The 15,383-nt window shown below is 40.3% G+C and overlaps 1 protein-coding gene and 1 non-coding gene across 2 annotated transcripts; both read left to right on the plus strand.

The window, feature by feature from the left end:
* Nucleotides 1-8,666: 8,666 nt before the first annotated feature.
* Nucleotides 8,667-8,738, plus strand: Trnae-cuc (transfer RNA glutamic acid (anticodon CUC)). Its single transcript has one exon. It is a non-coding gene; the product is annotated as a tRNA-Glu (tRNA).
* A 3,910-nt stretch (nt 8,739-12,648) lies between these two features.
* LOC125774933 (uncharacterized) lies at nt 12,649-13,482 on the plus strand. Its single transcript, XM_049445305.1, has one exon. It carries the CDS (start codon nt 12,649-12,651, stop codon nt 13,480-13,482), a length of 834 nt encoding a protein of 277 aa, XP_049301262.1.
* The last annotated feature ends 1,901 nt before the right edge of the window (nt 13,483-15,383 follow it).

A 15,383-nucleotide genomic window follows, 5' to 3' on the forward strand; every position in this document is an offset into this window, starting at 1 on the left:
CGGCTATCCACAATCCGCCTTACCGCGATTGATTTCATTCCCCCTTTTTTTTTAGCGAAAAAATCCACTAACGAAAAAGTAACAAACGCAAATAAATATTCCTGCCCAACTCGCACCACAAATCTACGACCGTAGAATAATAGTCCACTTTTGAGTTTTCCTTAATGCAGCGCTTCATAAATTCTAGCGTCGTTTTCTTCGCACTGCATTGGGCGGGGGGACAAAAAAAGTTCGTTCCGAGCTGGTTTCACCATTTGAAAGTGGAAGTAGCTATAGTAAAGCCAGTGAAGTCACATTGGCAACATCCCAGCATCGCGTGCTCCAGATATGCTCACGGAACGATGCACCGAGGCTGACTTTTGGGGCCATGGAAAATCCTACCAGCCGACCATATGCATTGTGGTCGAATTCGGTAATGTTTTTGTTCTATTTCAACCATAACTTCTGCGCGGTGTAAAGTGTGGGAAATTTTCGCTGGACGATTCTTTCTGCGTCATAGCTTTTTATTTTGGTTTTTTGCTAGTGCCAACATACAATCCGTTAAAGGTTTCCGAAATGCATTTGCAGGAAATGAACGTGGTTACCAGCATGCTTTCCGTTAGTACTTCTCAGCTGGAGTGGTTATGCTTGTAACGGGGGAAAAACGTAGAACGTCATGAATATTTTCCGAACTTCGTGCAGATATTTCAAATTTTGTCTGCTTTGCTGCGGTGGTACTCTCGGATGTAAAAAGGTTAAAAATGAAATCTTTTTGTTATGTTTTGCAAAGTTACTAATCATTTATTATTCACCTCATCACAAATAGTCAACTCAACACAAATGATATTTCTATTGTGTCTATTTCTTTTTGATTGCGATTTAACTGTGATTAGGATTCTAAGAAGAAAAAAAACATCAGCACAATACAGCAACTAAACGCCAAAAGTGAAGTAACCTCTTTGCCCAAAACTTCCTTCATTTCATTCTCACTCAAGGACACGTTTGAAAGGAAAGGAAGAATAAGTTTTGTAAACTAGGTGCCAAAGTACAGCCGCAATAGCTACGAAAAACTTTTCCAAAAATTCGCATGAAATGCCCATACAAACACACAACCACACGGTATTCGGGTGGAAAACTCCCCAAAACGAATGGGCGCTGTAAAGTTCCCATCCCAATAGGTGGAGGCCCTCAGCATAATGAAAAACTAGTTCCATACTACCGCCGGCACATAAGCACGTATAAGCGGCACGGTGCAGTTGCAGATGCACTTCACATCTGCTGCAGCGAGTGCTCCATATCGACGGAGGTGGAATTTCCCTTCCATCCCGGAGCTTGGTTTTTCTGGGCGGGTTCGGAAAGTTTGCTGCATAAATGCAGGCCCGTAATACAGCAGCTTATTTCGTGCAAAACGATACGTTCCGGGACTTTCCGCTTCAAAATGATTGCCATGAACAGCGAAACGGAAGGTGATGTCTGAAGTGGATGGGATACTCAAAGTGAAAAAAATAAAATAAAACACGATGAAAACCCGTTGCGTAGAGTACGGTGAAAAGGGAGCGAACAAATTATTACACGCCTTATTATGCACAAAATTTGCACTGAAGAATGTGCAAAAAGCAATAGTTCACCACTCGTAAGCACATATTGGGTGAATATTTGACAAGTGGCAGGGATGCAACCTCATTCGAATGGTAATATACTTGTTGTTGGGGTGTTTATACCGACACTGAGCATAGTCAAGCTGTGTGAAAGATGGTTTCCATACGACACATACTGTGGGTGAATGGTAAATCCTTCCCTTTTTTGGGGCAGCAAAAATAAGTGAGAACGCATCTGTTTTGCATGTCAATAAGTTAGTTAAAAATCTCGTCTGTTTAGTTTGTTTTTCAAGAAATGTGCACGAAATCATGTTTGGCTCCAGCATGGAGTTGGTTTTACTGTATTACTTGTTAATTAAATAATAACTAATATTTGTTACAATAACAATAAATAAATATTAACAACCACTCAACCGATGAAAACTAAACAATTAATGGACCTTACAATTATAAATTATTTGTTAGATGTATAATAATTAATTGTGTACATCTAAAATTCCAGCCTTGGGTAGTGCATGTGAAAAACGGCGCCCGTCCACACGGCAGGACCGGGTTCAAATCCCACCTGGACCGTCCCCCCGTAGCATGGACTGACTATCCTGCTACGTGGTAAAATAAGTCTTGATACGGCCAGGCCGTTCTAACCGAGCAAAAAAAAAAAAACAAAAAAAATCCAGCCTCGATTTACACAACCCATGGGTATGCCTAATTTTGTTTAAAGAAGTTTTATACCAAATGCGTAAGAAATAGATTTTTTTTAAATAAAACTAAAACATTAAGAAATAGATAAAAATATATTCTAGTAAATCAAATCCATTGTATAATAATACCTCACTACATAATATTTTTACAAACACTTCTACACATTTAAAAACCATTTTTATTCATTGTATTCGATTATGAAAGAAAAATAAGCACAAAAATTATTGGACTACGAAAAATAAGAAATTTAAGAAATCTGCGCATTGTAAAAATATTTTAAAATCATTTTTTAACTTTCATTGATCTTTATCACGTTATTATTAGCAAAATGTTGTATCAAAATCACACAAATAAAAGTAAAATTAGTTAAATGTTTTTTTTTTTACATTGCAAACATTAATATTTCTCAAAATTTTGCTTAAATTTTTCAGTAAATAATTTACTCTTGCTTAATTTTACCACCCTAACCGGTATTAATTTTATTATTAACCGAAAGAGGATTAGACAAAAATGTGTACATTTGTTTCAATGCACAACAATATTCCATTCGATGCAATACGGCCAGGTCGTTAATTATAAAAATAAAAATATATTAAAATATAAAATTAAATAAAAAATAAAAATTAAAAAATTAAAAAATAAAAATATATTCAATTTTTTTTATTGCGATTTAACTGTGATTCCATAATATTCCATTCCACAGCAACAGATCGTCAGTCACGCAATATTAAACGAACATTTTTTTTTAATTGCGTGTCGTGTGTTAATTTCTAAAGTTTGCAAGTCAATAACCTGTCCCAACATTTGCTCCAATCGCGGGTTGATTTCTGCTCTTATGGGACAGTTCATAAAATCATCAAACATCAATCTTGACAAAGTCTCCCTCGGGAAGGATAACGATCAGAACAACCACCTGCTATTAACATCGAATTAGCATAGCGTCAAATCGAATGCATGTTTGTGTATAGTATGGTTTTGTTCGTGCTTTTCTCATTTAAAAATACGTGTTTCCCTCCAATACACATCCACTTTCCAACGCTTCTTTTCTCTTTCTAGCGAGTGTATTCGTCATAGCGCTAATCCGTTGCCATAAAAATGTTCGATGCACTTGTGTGCAAACATTCACTTCGTCTCCATTTATCACATCAAAAATCACTCTCCCATGTTGGAAGCTTCGGCTAGCAAAAAGATCAATTCCAAACATGCGTAAACCTGCCGCTAGTACACGCAATCGTTCGTGCCAACACGCTCACGTTCATCGTACATTGCGTCAATGAGCGTGTGTTACCATCCTACTAGGGGCATTCTCCCTGACGGCCAGCTTTCGACAGGTGGCACACAAGTTTGCGTGAAAATATGACACATCGTTTGTATTTTAATGGCCTCGTAAAGCAGGATGGCGCTTTCGTACCGTTTTCCCCCCTTCTACTTAGGTAATGTTTTCCTTTGCGTCAGTGTCTCAGCATGCGGTAGGGCGCGGAAAAGGAACCGCCAAAGTTATGCAAGAAAGTGTCGTGAAAGCACAAACGATGCTAAATTTCCACGGAATCTGATGACACGTGTGTTTGTGTGTGTGCGACAACCATGCTGGAGGAAGAAAACCAGGCACACCCTGTTACTTACGCAATGTGTGTTTCTTTTCACACCGACTGTTGTTTGGTTGTTGTTTTCTGTTTTTACATCACACGGAAAATTCTTCACTCTCCGTATACACGGCAACATGGGGAGCAACAGAAAAGGGGGATATGATTGAATATGAAAGGGGGATTATGCATGATTAAAAATTAACGCTGCTGATATGTTTATATTCGCCTCAGAGATCGTGAGAGCTAACCCGTTAGCTTCCCACTAGCACCTTCCCGACTTCTGCTTCTCATCAACCGAAGACTAAGAAAGGGGATCCTTATTGTCGATGCGGAGATGCCACTCGTTCACAACAACTCGCTCATCCGATCATGTAATGTGGTGAAAAATAGCAAAAATAAATTGCACGCGATCGCACACTGGCTAAATTATTACCCGCAAATGCGTAGCAACGATAAATCATAAATCGCGCAAAGGATATTTTCCCATCCCATTTTCAACGCCTCCAAACGCTTACAAACACCATTGTGCCATGGTACGCACGAATAAATGTTGCTCTCGGGGCGCGGATAGAAAGAAGAAGTTTGGATGGTGGAAAATTACGCTCCCACACACACACACATTCGCGCACATTTTCATCATCTGTTTTGGCAATCGTGGAAAACAGCGGTGCTCTTATAGCGTACCGAAGGTGAAAAAAGTTTCCATCTTCTTAGCGAAAATCGGGCTGTCAGCAGCCCCGGTGTACGGAGAAACTCACTGGGCTGGATTTTCGTGAATTGCATGCACGTCACTGCGGTACACCCGCTCACATCCATCGATTAAGTTTTCACGCAAGCGTGTCGTCCAAGCGGGTACTGACGACGCCTTTCAAGGATGATCTCTGATCCGCTGCTGGCATGCTAATATCGTTACTTGTCAGGAGCTTACGTTGGAGTGAGATATAGTACCGTACAGGGCTGTACGGGAAGGCCACGACGAACCGTATTGCTCACAAAACACAAGCCCATACTTTGAGCCAACATCCCCCTCCTCTTCCTCCCTCCTCAACCGTTCGTACCCCTCGACCGTCATGTGGCGCTGATGCTATGCACACTTCCCGGAAGGGAGAATATGATGAATAGCACTAATGGTTAATGGACTGCATCCATCAACATCCGTGCGATGCAATATGGTTGATGGTGTTGAAAGTGCATTTGCACCATCCCACGTCTTTCAGTTTCATACTCATTTCCACCGAATGCATCGTGCGGTTACGTCGGACATGGCGCCGGGGTTAAAAACTTACCCATTATTAAACCATCACGGATTTACTGTGCCAGGTTTCGCTTCTGTAGGTGGCCTTGCTGCAATATTTAACCTAATTAGGCCGAGTTTAAATTTTTAAGTAATCTCTCTATAAACCACTCCTGTTCGGGCATCGCGTTTGACTCTTTAGACTGGACGTGCCTGTTGCAGTGAGCTCTCATTCAGTGGTAAAGGTAAGGAGAGTAACAAGGTAGGGATGACAAAAACGAACTATTAATTCATTACTTCAGATCGTTTGAAATAATTTCCAATGTTTTAAATTTTTAGTATTACAGTACCCTTGATCTGGATTGTTTTAAAAATATTTTCAGATTAAAATTTACCTTAACCACTGAAGCTATAGTTGAGAGATTATTAATGCTTAAATTTAGCAGTTTGTTGGTATAGAATCGTAGCACAATAATATCAAAACAGTTTTAAACGAACTTCAGCTCTATACTAAGAGATGGTCATTCTCTCGCTTATTTTTCGTATTGCAGGTTTTTCGAGTTCCACTGTAAAGTTCGACGCCAATTCTGAAATGTATTGGAATGGATAATATTCCAGGAGAAGTGGAATGTTTCGTATTTTCTCCTGGTTCTTGTTGAAAGGTAAAATAATTTTCAATTCATTTATTAACCTGATTGGTCATTGGTGGATTGATAATTGATGAGATCAAATAAAAAGTTTTCAAAGGTTCTTTCTTTACCACACCTTATCATAAATTGTATGAAAATCACCACGAACTGACTATTCATTTATCATTAATTTACTAGTTTCATCTTCAAAACAATGGTAAAATAGAATACCAAATTCAGTTAACTTTATGCACATCTTCTCTCGGAAAAAGGTTGTTCTTATATTTGTATGCGACGATTTTTTGCTTTTGCTGCAAGACAGTAGGTCACGACCGCGAAGCGATTTTAGTCCCAGATAAGCAAATAGATAAGAAGTATTATATAATCTTTATTCAATCATCATTATCAACTCCTGTGATGCAATATTTAAGCGAAAAGAAATTAAACTTCACCGTTTTACGTAATTATCGATCGTTGGATGACCATGATATTACTACACCAGTATTTGACTTCACCGAATTTTGTGACGGTATCCTTAAAGAACAAAAAACTGTAAAAATAAAACATTGAAAGCATTGGAGGGCTCACATTTTTTCCGTTTCCTTATCGTTCACTTCACTTTTCTTAGCGGCACAACGCATACCGTTAAACTATGAATTATGAAAACCATTTCCCCGCAGGCTAATAGCAAATTGACTTACCATAAAGCTGACCAGAACCAGAACAATTGTCTACTTTTAATGCCATCAGCAAACAGAATCGCTCGGAAATCTTTTGCATCCATGCTTTTCATCGGGATCATCATTATAGAAGTTCCGCATACCGAAAAATTCTTTGGAATAAAAAAGCTTTTCTTTCTCTCTCTCTTGCTCTCTCAAACATTTCCATTTACTACTTTTCTTTCGTACCGGTATGCAGCTTTTCCGTGAACGTAGTTTGCGACGAAAAATCCGTTTTCCATAATCCGATTACTAATTCATGCCCATTCAGCCAGTAATACGATACAGTCGCTGCGGAAGCGCACAGGATGAGTAGCGGATAAGGTGTGTATGTGTGGACAGCGGAAGGTGGAGAGTGTTCGTTTTTAGAACCATTTTCGACAACGCCCCAAACTTGTGTGTAGATAGCGTGTGCATCCGGCACACGAGGCGGATCGTTTAATTTTACACCCAAACACCCAATCTACCTCCGAAATTGAATTCCACACACTTTGCTACATGAACGGGTTTATTCGGTCGGATGTAAGACGGCAATCAAAATTACTGCACACTCGCCAAACGGGGACGCCTGTGTGAACGTACGATTTACTGGCCGTTCAATGGATTAATGGTCTGGCCGAAGCGGTGTTCGTGCGCACGGATTGACCGAGGAAACTAATTGGAAAATTGAGCTTTTGTTACTAATTCGGCTTTGTACCGGGGGAGCATATCGCCAAAAACTGTCCAAATTACGAACAAGGAAGGACAATGGATGTGTGTTTTCGTGATTTAATAGAAAAAGGTATTAAAAGCTGATCGTCGGTTTGGAAATTAAAGTTTGAATAATAAATGTTATAAAAAATAAATGAACTTTCAACATCGGCTGTAAAAGCAATGAGTATGTTGTTGATAATCTTCAAACAAATTTTAAGGAAAATCAACAAATTGTCTTGATGAAAACGTTGCAAAGTTTCATTTATATATCTTGTTTTTATATAGTTAATGAAATTAAATTTTAAATCAATTTTAAAGAATTAAATCACAATTCAATTTACTTACGCAGGAGTAGAGAAATATATTACAGGGTTTTTGAGATGATAGGGCATTAATGAATTACGATCTCGCGAGTAGTAAAATATTGTCTGTGCTTATCGTATGCTTCCATTTAGTTGATTGTAGTCATGTGGTGCGATAATTTTCATAGTCGCTTGCGTTGTTCTATCATCCAAAAACCCTGTAATTATTCCTTTTTCTTGTGTGAACATGTATACCCCTAGCTATGTTCAAAACTAACAATTAGATTGCGTTCATTGCACACCCACTAATCATCCTAAATAATCGGATAATAATAAAGCATTCCCTATTATTAACATCATAATACACAAAGCGTATTACAGTATATCGCATCAGAAAATTAAAAGCATAAAGTCTTTTCGCGCTTGAATTGTTGCACAAATAACACAATTCACGCTACTTGCACGTCGGTGTCTAAGCGAAACATTTCACGCTTGTGGAGAAAATGTTGGTCCAACTACTAAACAGTCGCCTTAGCTTGGCGTTACCAATCTGCCAAGTGCTGCTAGAATTGTGCACGATACCAGTGATATCTGAACCGCGGGAGACGGCGAACGTACTTACGGGATCGCGGAAACGATTCTGCACCGGTAGCATTCCTTTTCGGCATTCCTTCAAACGGCGTTGCGCCAGTTTCAGGGAAGCGTTAAAAACTAATTAGCATGATGAGATGATTATCCATCCCAGCGAGCGCAAAAGCAGATATCAAAGAACAAAAAAAACAAAATACGTTTCGTGCGAGCGGTACGAGAGTTTTGGAAATTGGACACTTTTGACAAGAAGTAGATGTTATTGTACCAGTTGTTGTTTTGCTTTTTTTTAGTAGCAGAATAAAGAAAAAGATTTACCCTTATATAGCATGTACGTAATGAATTTAATTTTTATTTTGCCAGTAAATAAAGCTTCAATTTCCTAGATTGTAATAATATTTGCTTCAATACTGTAAAACATATTTTAATGTTTGATTTGTTCTTTCTCTACAACCTTAAACTGCTACCCTGCGCAATACGGCAAGTATGAGATTTTAAGTGGCCAGCACAATGTTTACCAAAGTTCAAAATTATTTATAAATAAATGATAGCACGCTCAAATAGCACGCTGTGAAGGAACATTTTATTTTCTTCCATTGCGCTGTCAAACTATAAACAACGGCTTGCAAATGCAAGTCCCATATTGTCTAGTGGTTAGGATATCCGGCTCTCACCCGGAAGGCCCGGGTTCGATTCCCGGTATGGGAAAGTTTCTTTTTTTTCAATGTTATTTAAGAACATAGAGTTACACGAACTTTATTGATATTCCACAGCCGCAAATGCTAGGTATAATAATTTACCAAAAAAAATTTCCAAAGAATATCATATAAAATAATCTTTATTTTGCAAATCTTTGAATAACCAAACAATCATCATTAAATTTAAATTTAATATAATGAAAATTAACATGGTGCAAATTTATTTTACAAACCTATATTCGTCCAATGCAGTTTATGATTCTCAAAAGTTCTTCAGAATCATTTAACATCGTCTAATTGCTCTGATTATATAAACAGGAATCCTTCTATGTATTTGTTTGCAAACTTCTTTGATTCTGCAAATATTCCGTTTTTATTCACAGACTAAAAATCAGTAATATGAATTATTCCTCTATTTAATATCCATATTCAATACAGGTCAAGGAAGTACCACAAAAGAGAATACTATATTCAGATAAGGCGCATATTGAAACCGATGTTGCCATAAATGGAAAATTATGGTGTTATAAATTCAATTTCATCGGTGAGAATTATTAGATTTCCATGCCCATTTACCCCCGATGCAGACCCATCATCCCTTCGATATTGCCCAGTGTAGCTTCTTTCAAGCTTGTTGGAGCTTGCTTCATTTTGGTACGTTTTTATTTTCATTCATAAATTTAACATCCAGTATTGAGTCGAACTAAGACGTATTGAGTATTTTTATCTGCAACGGACATGAATGTTTGACCTACACTACACTACGGCGACCGGTATCAAAAGAAAGAAAGTAAAAACACAGTCAGATGCAATAGCTCTTCCTATCTTGTGCCCTCTGGTATGGGAGAAAAGTCTATAAACATATCCTTTTCATTGGGATAAATCCGAAACATAAGGCAAGCAAGGGATAACTGCGACGTAAACCACAGTAAGGAAAAAAAAAAGTGTTGGAACGAGGGCTGTAGTTTTATTGGATGATGTATCCCATAAGGTAAAACGAAAAGCCTATCGTTACAACGAGCAATGATTCCTTTGCGTTTCAATTCGCCCATCCGCTCCCAGAAAGCCTTCCGATAAAACATGAGCATTTTTCTCACCCTCTCGGTGCGATAAGTCAGAATTTAGCGCACAATCTTTTGCCCACCCTTTGCGGTGAGAAAATCGTGGAAAATAATACGGTAACGCACTTTTTATCAATACGAACCAAAAAAAATATATCGATACCTCGCTCATATAATACCCTTGCAGAACAGATAAAGCTAATAAAGAACGGAAACGAGCAAGTAACCAGAAGCAGGTAAATTGATAAACTTTGCGCCTAAAACTCCCGCCTAATGGTAATGACGGTAAGGGATATCGCAATGTTAGCTCTTGTTGTGCCGTTCCACTTTCCAGTTGAGGTGCCCCCCTATTTCGAAGCGTTTAAAAGCGATCTTCTTTAGTCCTCCCGGATCCGAAACCGTCAAGCTTGCGTTCACGCTCATTGGGAAGAAAGTTTATCGATTGGATGTCTCAAAATCGATTTCAATTTCACACTTTCACGTCCCACCACCGAGGGTGAACCGATGTGATCAAGTGAAGCAAATGATGCCTCTTTGAAACATTTGCGAAAGCTAAAGTTTTCGGTAAAGGACATGAGCGCAGCCAAGCTATCGCGAGGTGTCGAACCAAAATTCCAATAAGTGTGGCCTAATCAATTCGGAAAACTTTCGATCCGGGGCATTAGCATTCTTCCGTGGCCTTTGCACTGGACGATGCATATTAGCCATGTGCGCTTTTACTGATATCGGAGTTACGAGTTGGACGCTTTAGCTTGATTATGTAGCTTAAATAATTTTCTTAGCGCGTGGTGGAAGTTTTTTAATCGTACGGCTTGTAGTATCGATTTGGATTAGAATCAAATTTGTTATCTTTTTGTTAGCTCGTTGTTTATTGAAAATTTAAAATTAGAAATAAATGAATTGAACTACTTCAAATTTTTAAATTTAAATAAAGTTAGTATTCACAAAAAAACAGATAAAGTTTAGTAGAAACTATAATGACCCAAAAAACAAACATTGAAAAAAGTATTTAGACATAAAATAAATGGTCAGAGGAAAGCAACTTTCCATTTATGAATAATGTTGAGCCTAGAACAAATATTTTTAAATTTTACTCTTCTAGACAGTTTCGTTATGTTATGATAACTACGGTAAACAAATTATAATTATTACTGTTAACTAAAATTTAATTACAGACCTATTTCAAAATTAATGTCTCAATCATTAGCGTTCCGAAGATAAAAAGTTCTGAACGGAAAATTATCAATAAAATGCAAATTTATTAAACTAAACCAAAGCACAAAAAAAGTCAAATAAGTCAATGTAAATCTCTCCAGAATTATGCTGTTACACTGCTTACCTCATAATTTATCTTCATCAAAACAAAAGACATCTTTCCGGTAAATATTCAATTATTCCATACATACAGATGTCTCCATTAAACATAAGTGATTTGCCCGGAACCGCCGAAAAGACTTCAGCGAACAAACGTCACAATTCAACGAATAAAATAAAAAAAAAAAACCATTCAAGCGCACTAAGCTTACTAGGAATTTGTCAGCACACATCCTGCTGGACGAACTGTCCCCGGCACGACAGCAACTGCCATTTCCGGTGAACGAAAGTTACCTGATTGATTTATGGTTTTGGCTTTACTCTGTTTCGCTGTCTTTCGTCCCAGCCCAACAATCATTGCTTACGATGGTTTCTTTTCCGTGTCCAAAATGTGCCATCATCTTATAATGTAACAGGCATGGTACACAATGCTACACAGCATCTCTTTTAATTCTTCTCCACCACTCGCATAGCAGAACACGTCAAACGGAAACAGTCACCTGCATAACTGAATTAACTTTCCTCCAAGCCAGTTCTCGCGAATGCATGCTGACAGCATTTCAAACCTTACCCGGCCAGTACGCCACTCAACCCGGCTCGGATCGACCCCTCGCACGTGGACCCTCACAGATACCACGTTCCGGTGGACCAGCCGTGGCTGGAGCTTTATGATGGTTGACAAAATTAAACACGATATTAATCCTCAGGAGCGCTGTAATTCTTCTGCCCACGCTTTTACAACGTGCGAACTGGACGTGTCCGAGCTGGTGGTACCGAGAATGATATCACTCGCCACCAGGAAACATCCAGCTCTATAGCGAAGTCACGTGATAAACATCCGCTCGCGCGAGAGAATATTCCCAAGCGTCAGGCAGCGCAGCACGATCCCGCGACCGGGTTCGAGAATACGAAAGCAATGTGTGTCACTTTTCACAAAGTCGATCACAGCGCATCCAACAACAAAAACAAGAAAAAAAAGAAAGAGGCCCTCACAGCCACATTGTGGTGAAATGAAAAATTTATTTGAAAAATATGTTTTACTGTCAAAACGTGCGCGCGGTCTGCATCGGAAGACCGCCGATGTTCTGGGTAGCCCCATTGGGGGTTTTGCACGATCTGCACAATTGTTGGGACTTAATTCACCATTCATGTATGCAAAACTATTGCATCATCGAGCAAACGTTCCGAAACACCCCATCTGCTGCGTGAAAACGTGGCTCATTTTTTGACACAAATGCTAATGGAGGCGCCCGGTAGCTTACGGTTCTGGTTGGGCTGCGTCCGTTCGAACGTTTTGCTCCGTACAAGCTCGAGACTTGGTGTCCAACCAAAAGAAAGAAAGAAAAAAAAAGAAATCCTACCAAAACAGTTTAAATCTTGATGTTTGCACTGATCGTACCACCGACTCACGCAAACGACCAGAGACACAGGGAAAAAAACGAGCGAGCCGGTAGAGAAGACATTAGTGACGGAACCGTGCGCAATGACATTCACTGCAACGTTTATCACGTCTATCAAAACGCGAACGCGATTTGAGCGACGGAGATGCGGCTGCACGAGCTTCCCCCCTACGTTACCGAAGCCGAAATCAAAGCAGCGCTTGCTTGCTTTGGTGAAGTGCTTTCGGTAACAGAAACCGAATATGGACCGGAGAGTAAGGTTCCGGGAATAAAGACTGGCATACGCCTCGTCAAAATTATTCTCGGGACACCAACACTGCAGCTCGGACCAACAATTTTGGTAGGAAAGGAGCGTACCACCGTTACCTACAGTGGACAAAATCCTTACTGCCGATACTGCTTAATGCCTGAGCACACGGGCATGGGATGCATGCAGAGCAAGCGAAGCTTGGTAAAGCAGGGGGCATCCTACGCAGGAGTGACGAAGGCGGCTCCAACAGCACCAACACAAAAAACCAAACCAAAGCCTCTAACATCATCTAAAACACCGGTAGCACCACCAGTGAAAGCGCCAATACCGAAGGCACCGGCGACAGCACAGAAGGCTCCGGCCGTAGCACCGAAGGCTTCGACTGCAGCACCGATGGCTCCGACAGAGACACCGAGGGCTCCGGCCGTGTCAGCGAAGGCTACGAGTGCAGCACCGGTGGCTCTGAGCACCGCACCAACACCAACAAACCGTGCAGTGGAGAGTGAGAACGCACTCTCTACGCATGCTTTCAAAGTGCCTCGAGCTCCCTCTCCCATCCCTTCTTCCTCAAAGCCAGATCCTGATATCAAAGGTAAGCGCAAAAACGATGACGAAACGGATAGCGATGCGTCTAACGCGTCGATCGGAGGAACGGTTAAGCGCAAGCCTGGCCGTCCACCGAAAAATCCGAAAACACTAACACAAACAGACATACACATTGGGGAGTAATTGGTTTATTTGCAATGGATACATACGCTAGCTATGTTTTTGCTTCAATTAATTTGAATGCAATATCTAGTGCAACTAAACTAAATGCTCTTCGCACATTCTTGCGTACTATCGACGCTGACATCATATTTCTACAAGAAGTCTACGATGTCAACATTTCACTTCCCGGTTACAATGTGATTGCGAATGTGGGTGTTGAGAAACGTGGAACAGCGATCGCTTTGCGGGAACGCCTAAAATTTTCTCACGTCGAGCGCAGTTTAGACTCGCGTGTAATTTGCGTTCGGCTTGAGAATTCTACCACACTCTGTAATGTTTATGCTCCTTCTGGTAGCCAGCGTTGGTCAGAGCGAGAGGATTTTTTCAACCGCACGTTAGCGTACTACCTTCGGAATGCATCTCAGCATGTCATTCTTGCGGGGGATTTCAACTGTGTGTTGAATCCAAAGGACGCGACGGGCGAGAGAAACATCAGCTTTGCTCTGAGGAACGCAATAAACAGTATAGGGATGTGTGATAGCTGGGAGGCGCTCAGAGGCAACGATGTAGAGTTTTCCTATATCACACGTGGTTCGGGTTCTCGCATCGATCGTTGTTATGTGTCATCTACACTAAAGACACACTTACGAACGACTGACTTACACGTACTGGCCTTCTCTGATCATAAAGCTCTGACGGTTCGAGTCTGCCTGCCAACCGATAACTGCTCGAGATCTCGTAGCAACGGTTACTGGCAACTCAGGCCACACATATTGACTGAAGAAAATATAGAGGAGTTCAGAAGTAGGTGGATCGTATGGACAAGACAAAGGAGGAATTTCGGTTCCTGGATGGATTGGTGGATTCACTTCGCCAAACCGAAAATTAAGTCGTTCTTTCGCTGGAAGACGAATCAAAAATACTCCGCGTTCCGCCTGCGACAGGACATTCTCTATAGAGTGCTTAAAAACTCTTACGATAACTATCTGACAAATCCTGATGAGCTAGTAACGATAAACCGTGTGAAGGGGAAGATCCTCTCACTTCAGAGACTTTTCTCTGAAGATTTCACACGGATAAACGAGACACGAGTTGCTGGTGAAAGTATCACTACGTTTCAGTTAGAGGAACGTAGACGGACTCGAACCGTGATTGACAAACTGATGTCTGATGATGGCGGAGTGATTGATCATGAAGAGGAAATCAGACAACACATTCACACATACTACACACAATTATACACTGACGAAGACTTACCGACGGACGATGCGTTTACCTGTAATCCAATCATTCCAGAGGATTGTAGTACCAACAATAACTGCATGGATGAGATCTCACCCGATGAGATCCTCGATGCAGTTAAAAAGTCTGCGTCGCGAAAGTCTCCTGGTCCTGATGGGATCCCGAAGGAATTTTATCATCGTGCATACGAGATAATCCATAGGGAACTACATCTCATATTGAATGAGGCTCTTGAAGGCAAGTTTCCGCGAAACTTTGTTGATGGTGTCATAGTTCTTGTGAAGAAGAAAGGAGGCACGGGCACCGTATCTTGTTTTCGACCCATATCCCTCCTTAATACTGATTATAAGCTACTGTCGAGAATTGTCAAACTGCGTCTTGATATGATTATCAAGAAGTGGGGGATAATATCGACAGCGCAAAAATGTAGCAACAAACCTTGCAACATTTTTCAAGCTATACTCTCTGTTAAGGAGCGGGTGGTTGATCTCAAGAGTAAGCGAAAGCATGGCAAGCTCGTGTCTTTTGATTTGTCACAGGCTTTTGACAGGGTCAATAGAAGTTTTTTGTGGCGCACTATGTCTTCTATGGGCTTTAATCCAGGATTAGTGCGGTTTTTGCGTACGATTGGTGAACAATCCTCTTCCCGCATCCTTGTAAATGGACATCTTTCCGCTTCC

Source organism: Anopheles funestus, chromosome 2RL (genome assembly GCF_943734845.2).
Source record: "Anopheles funestus chromosome 2RL, idAnoFuneDA-416_04, whole genome shotgun sequence".
NCBI classification, from domain to species: domain Eukaryota; kingdom Metazoa; phylum Arthropoda; class Insecta; order Diptera; family Culicidae; genus Anopheles; species Anopheles funestus.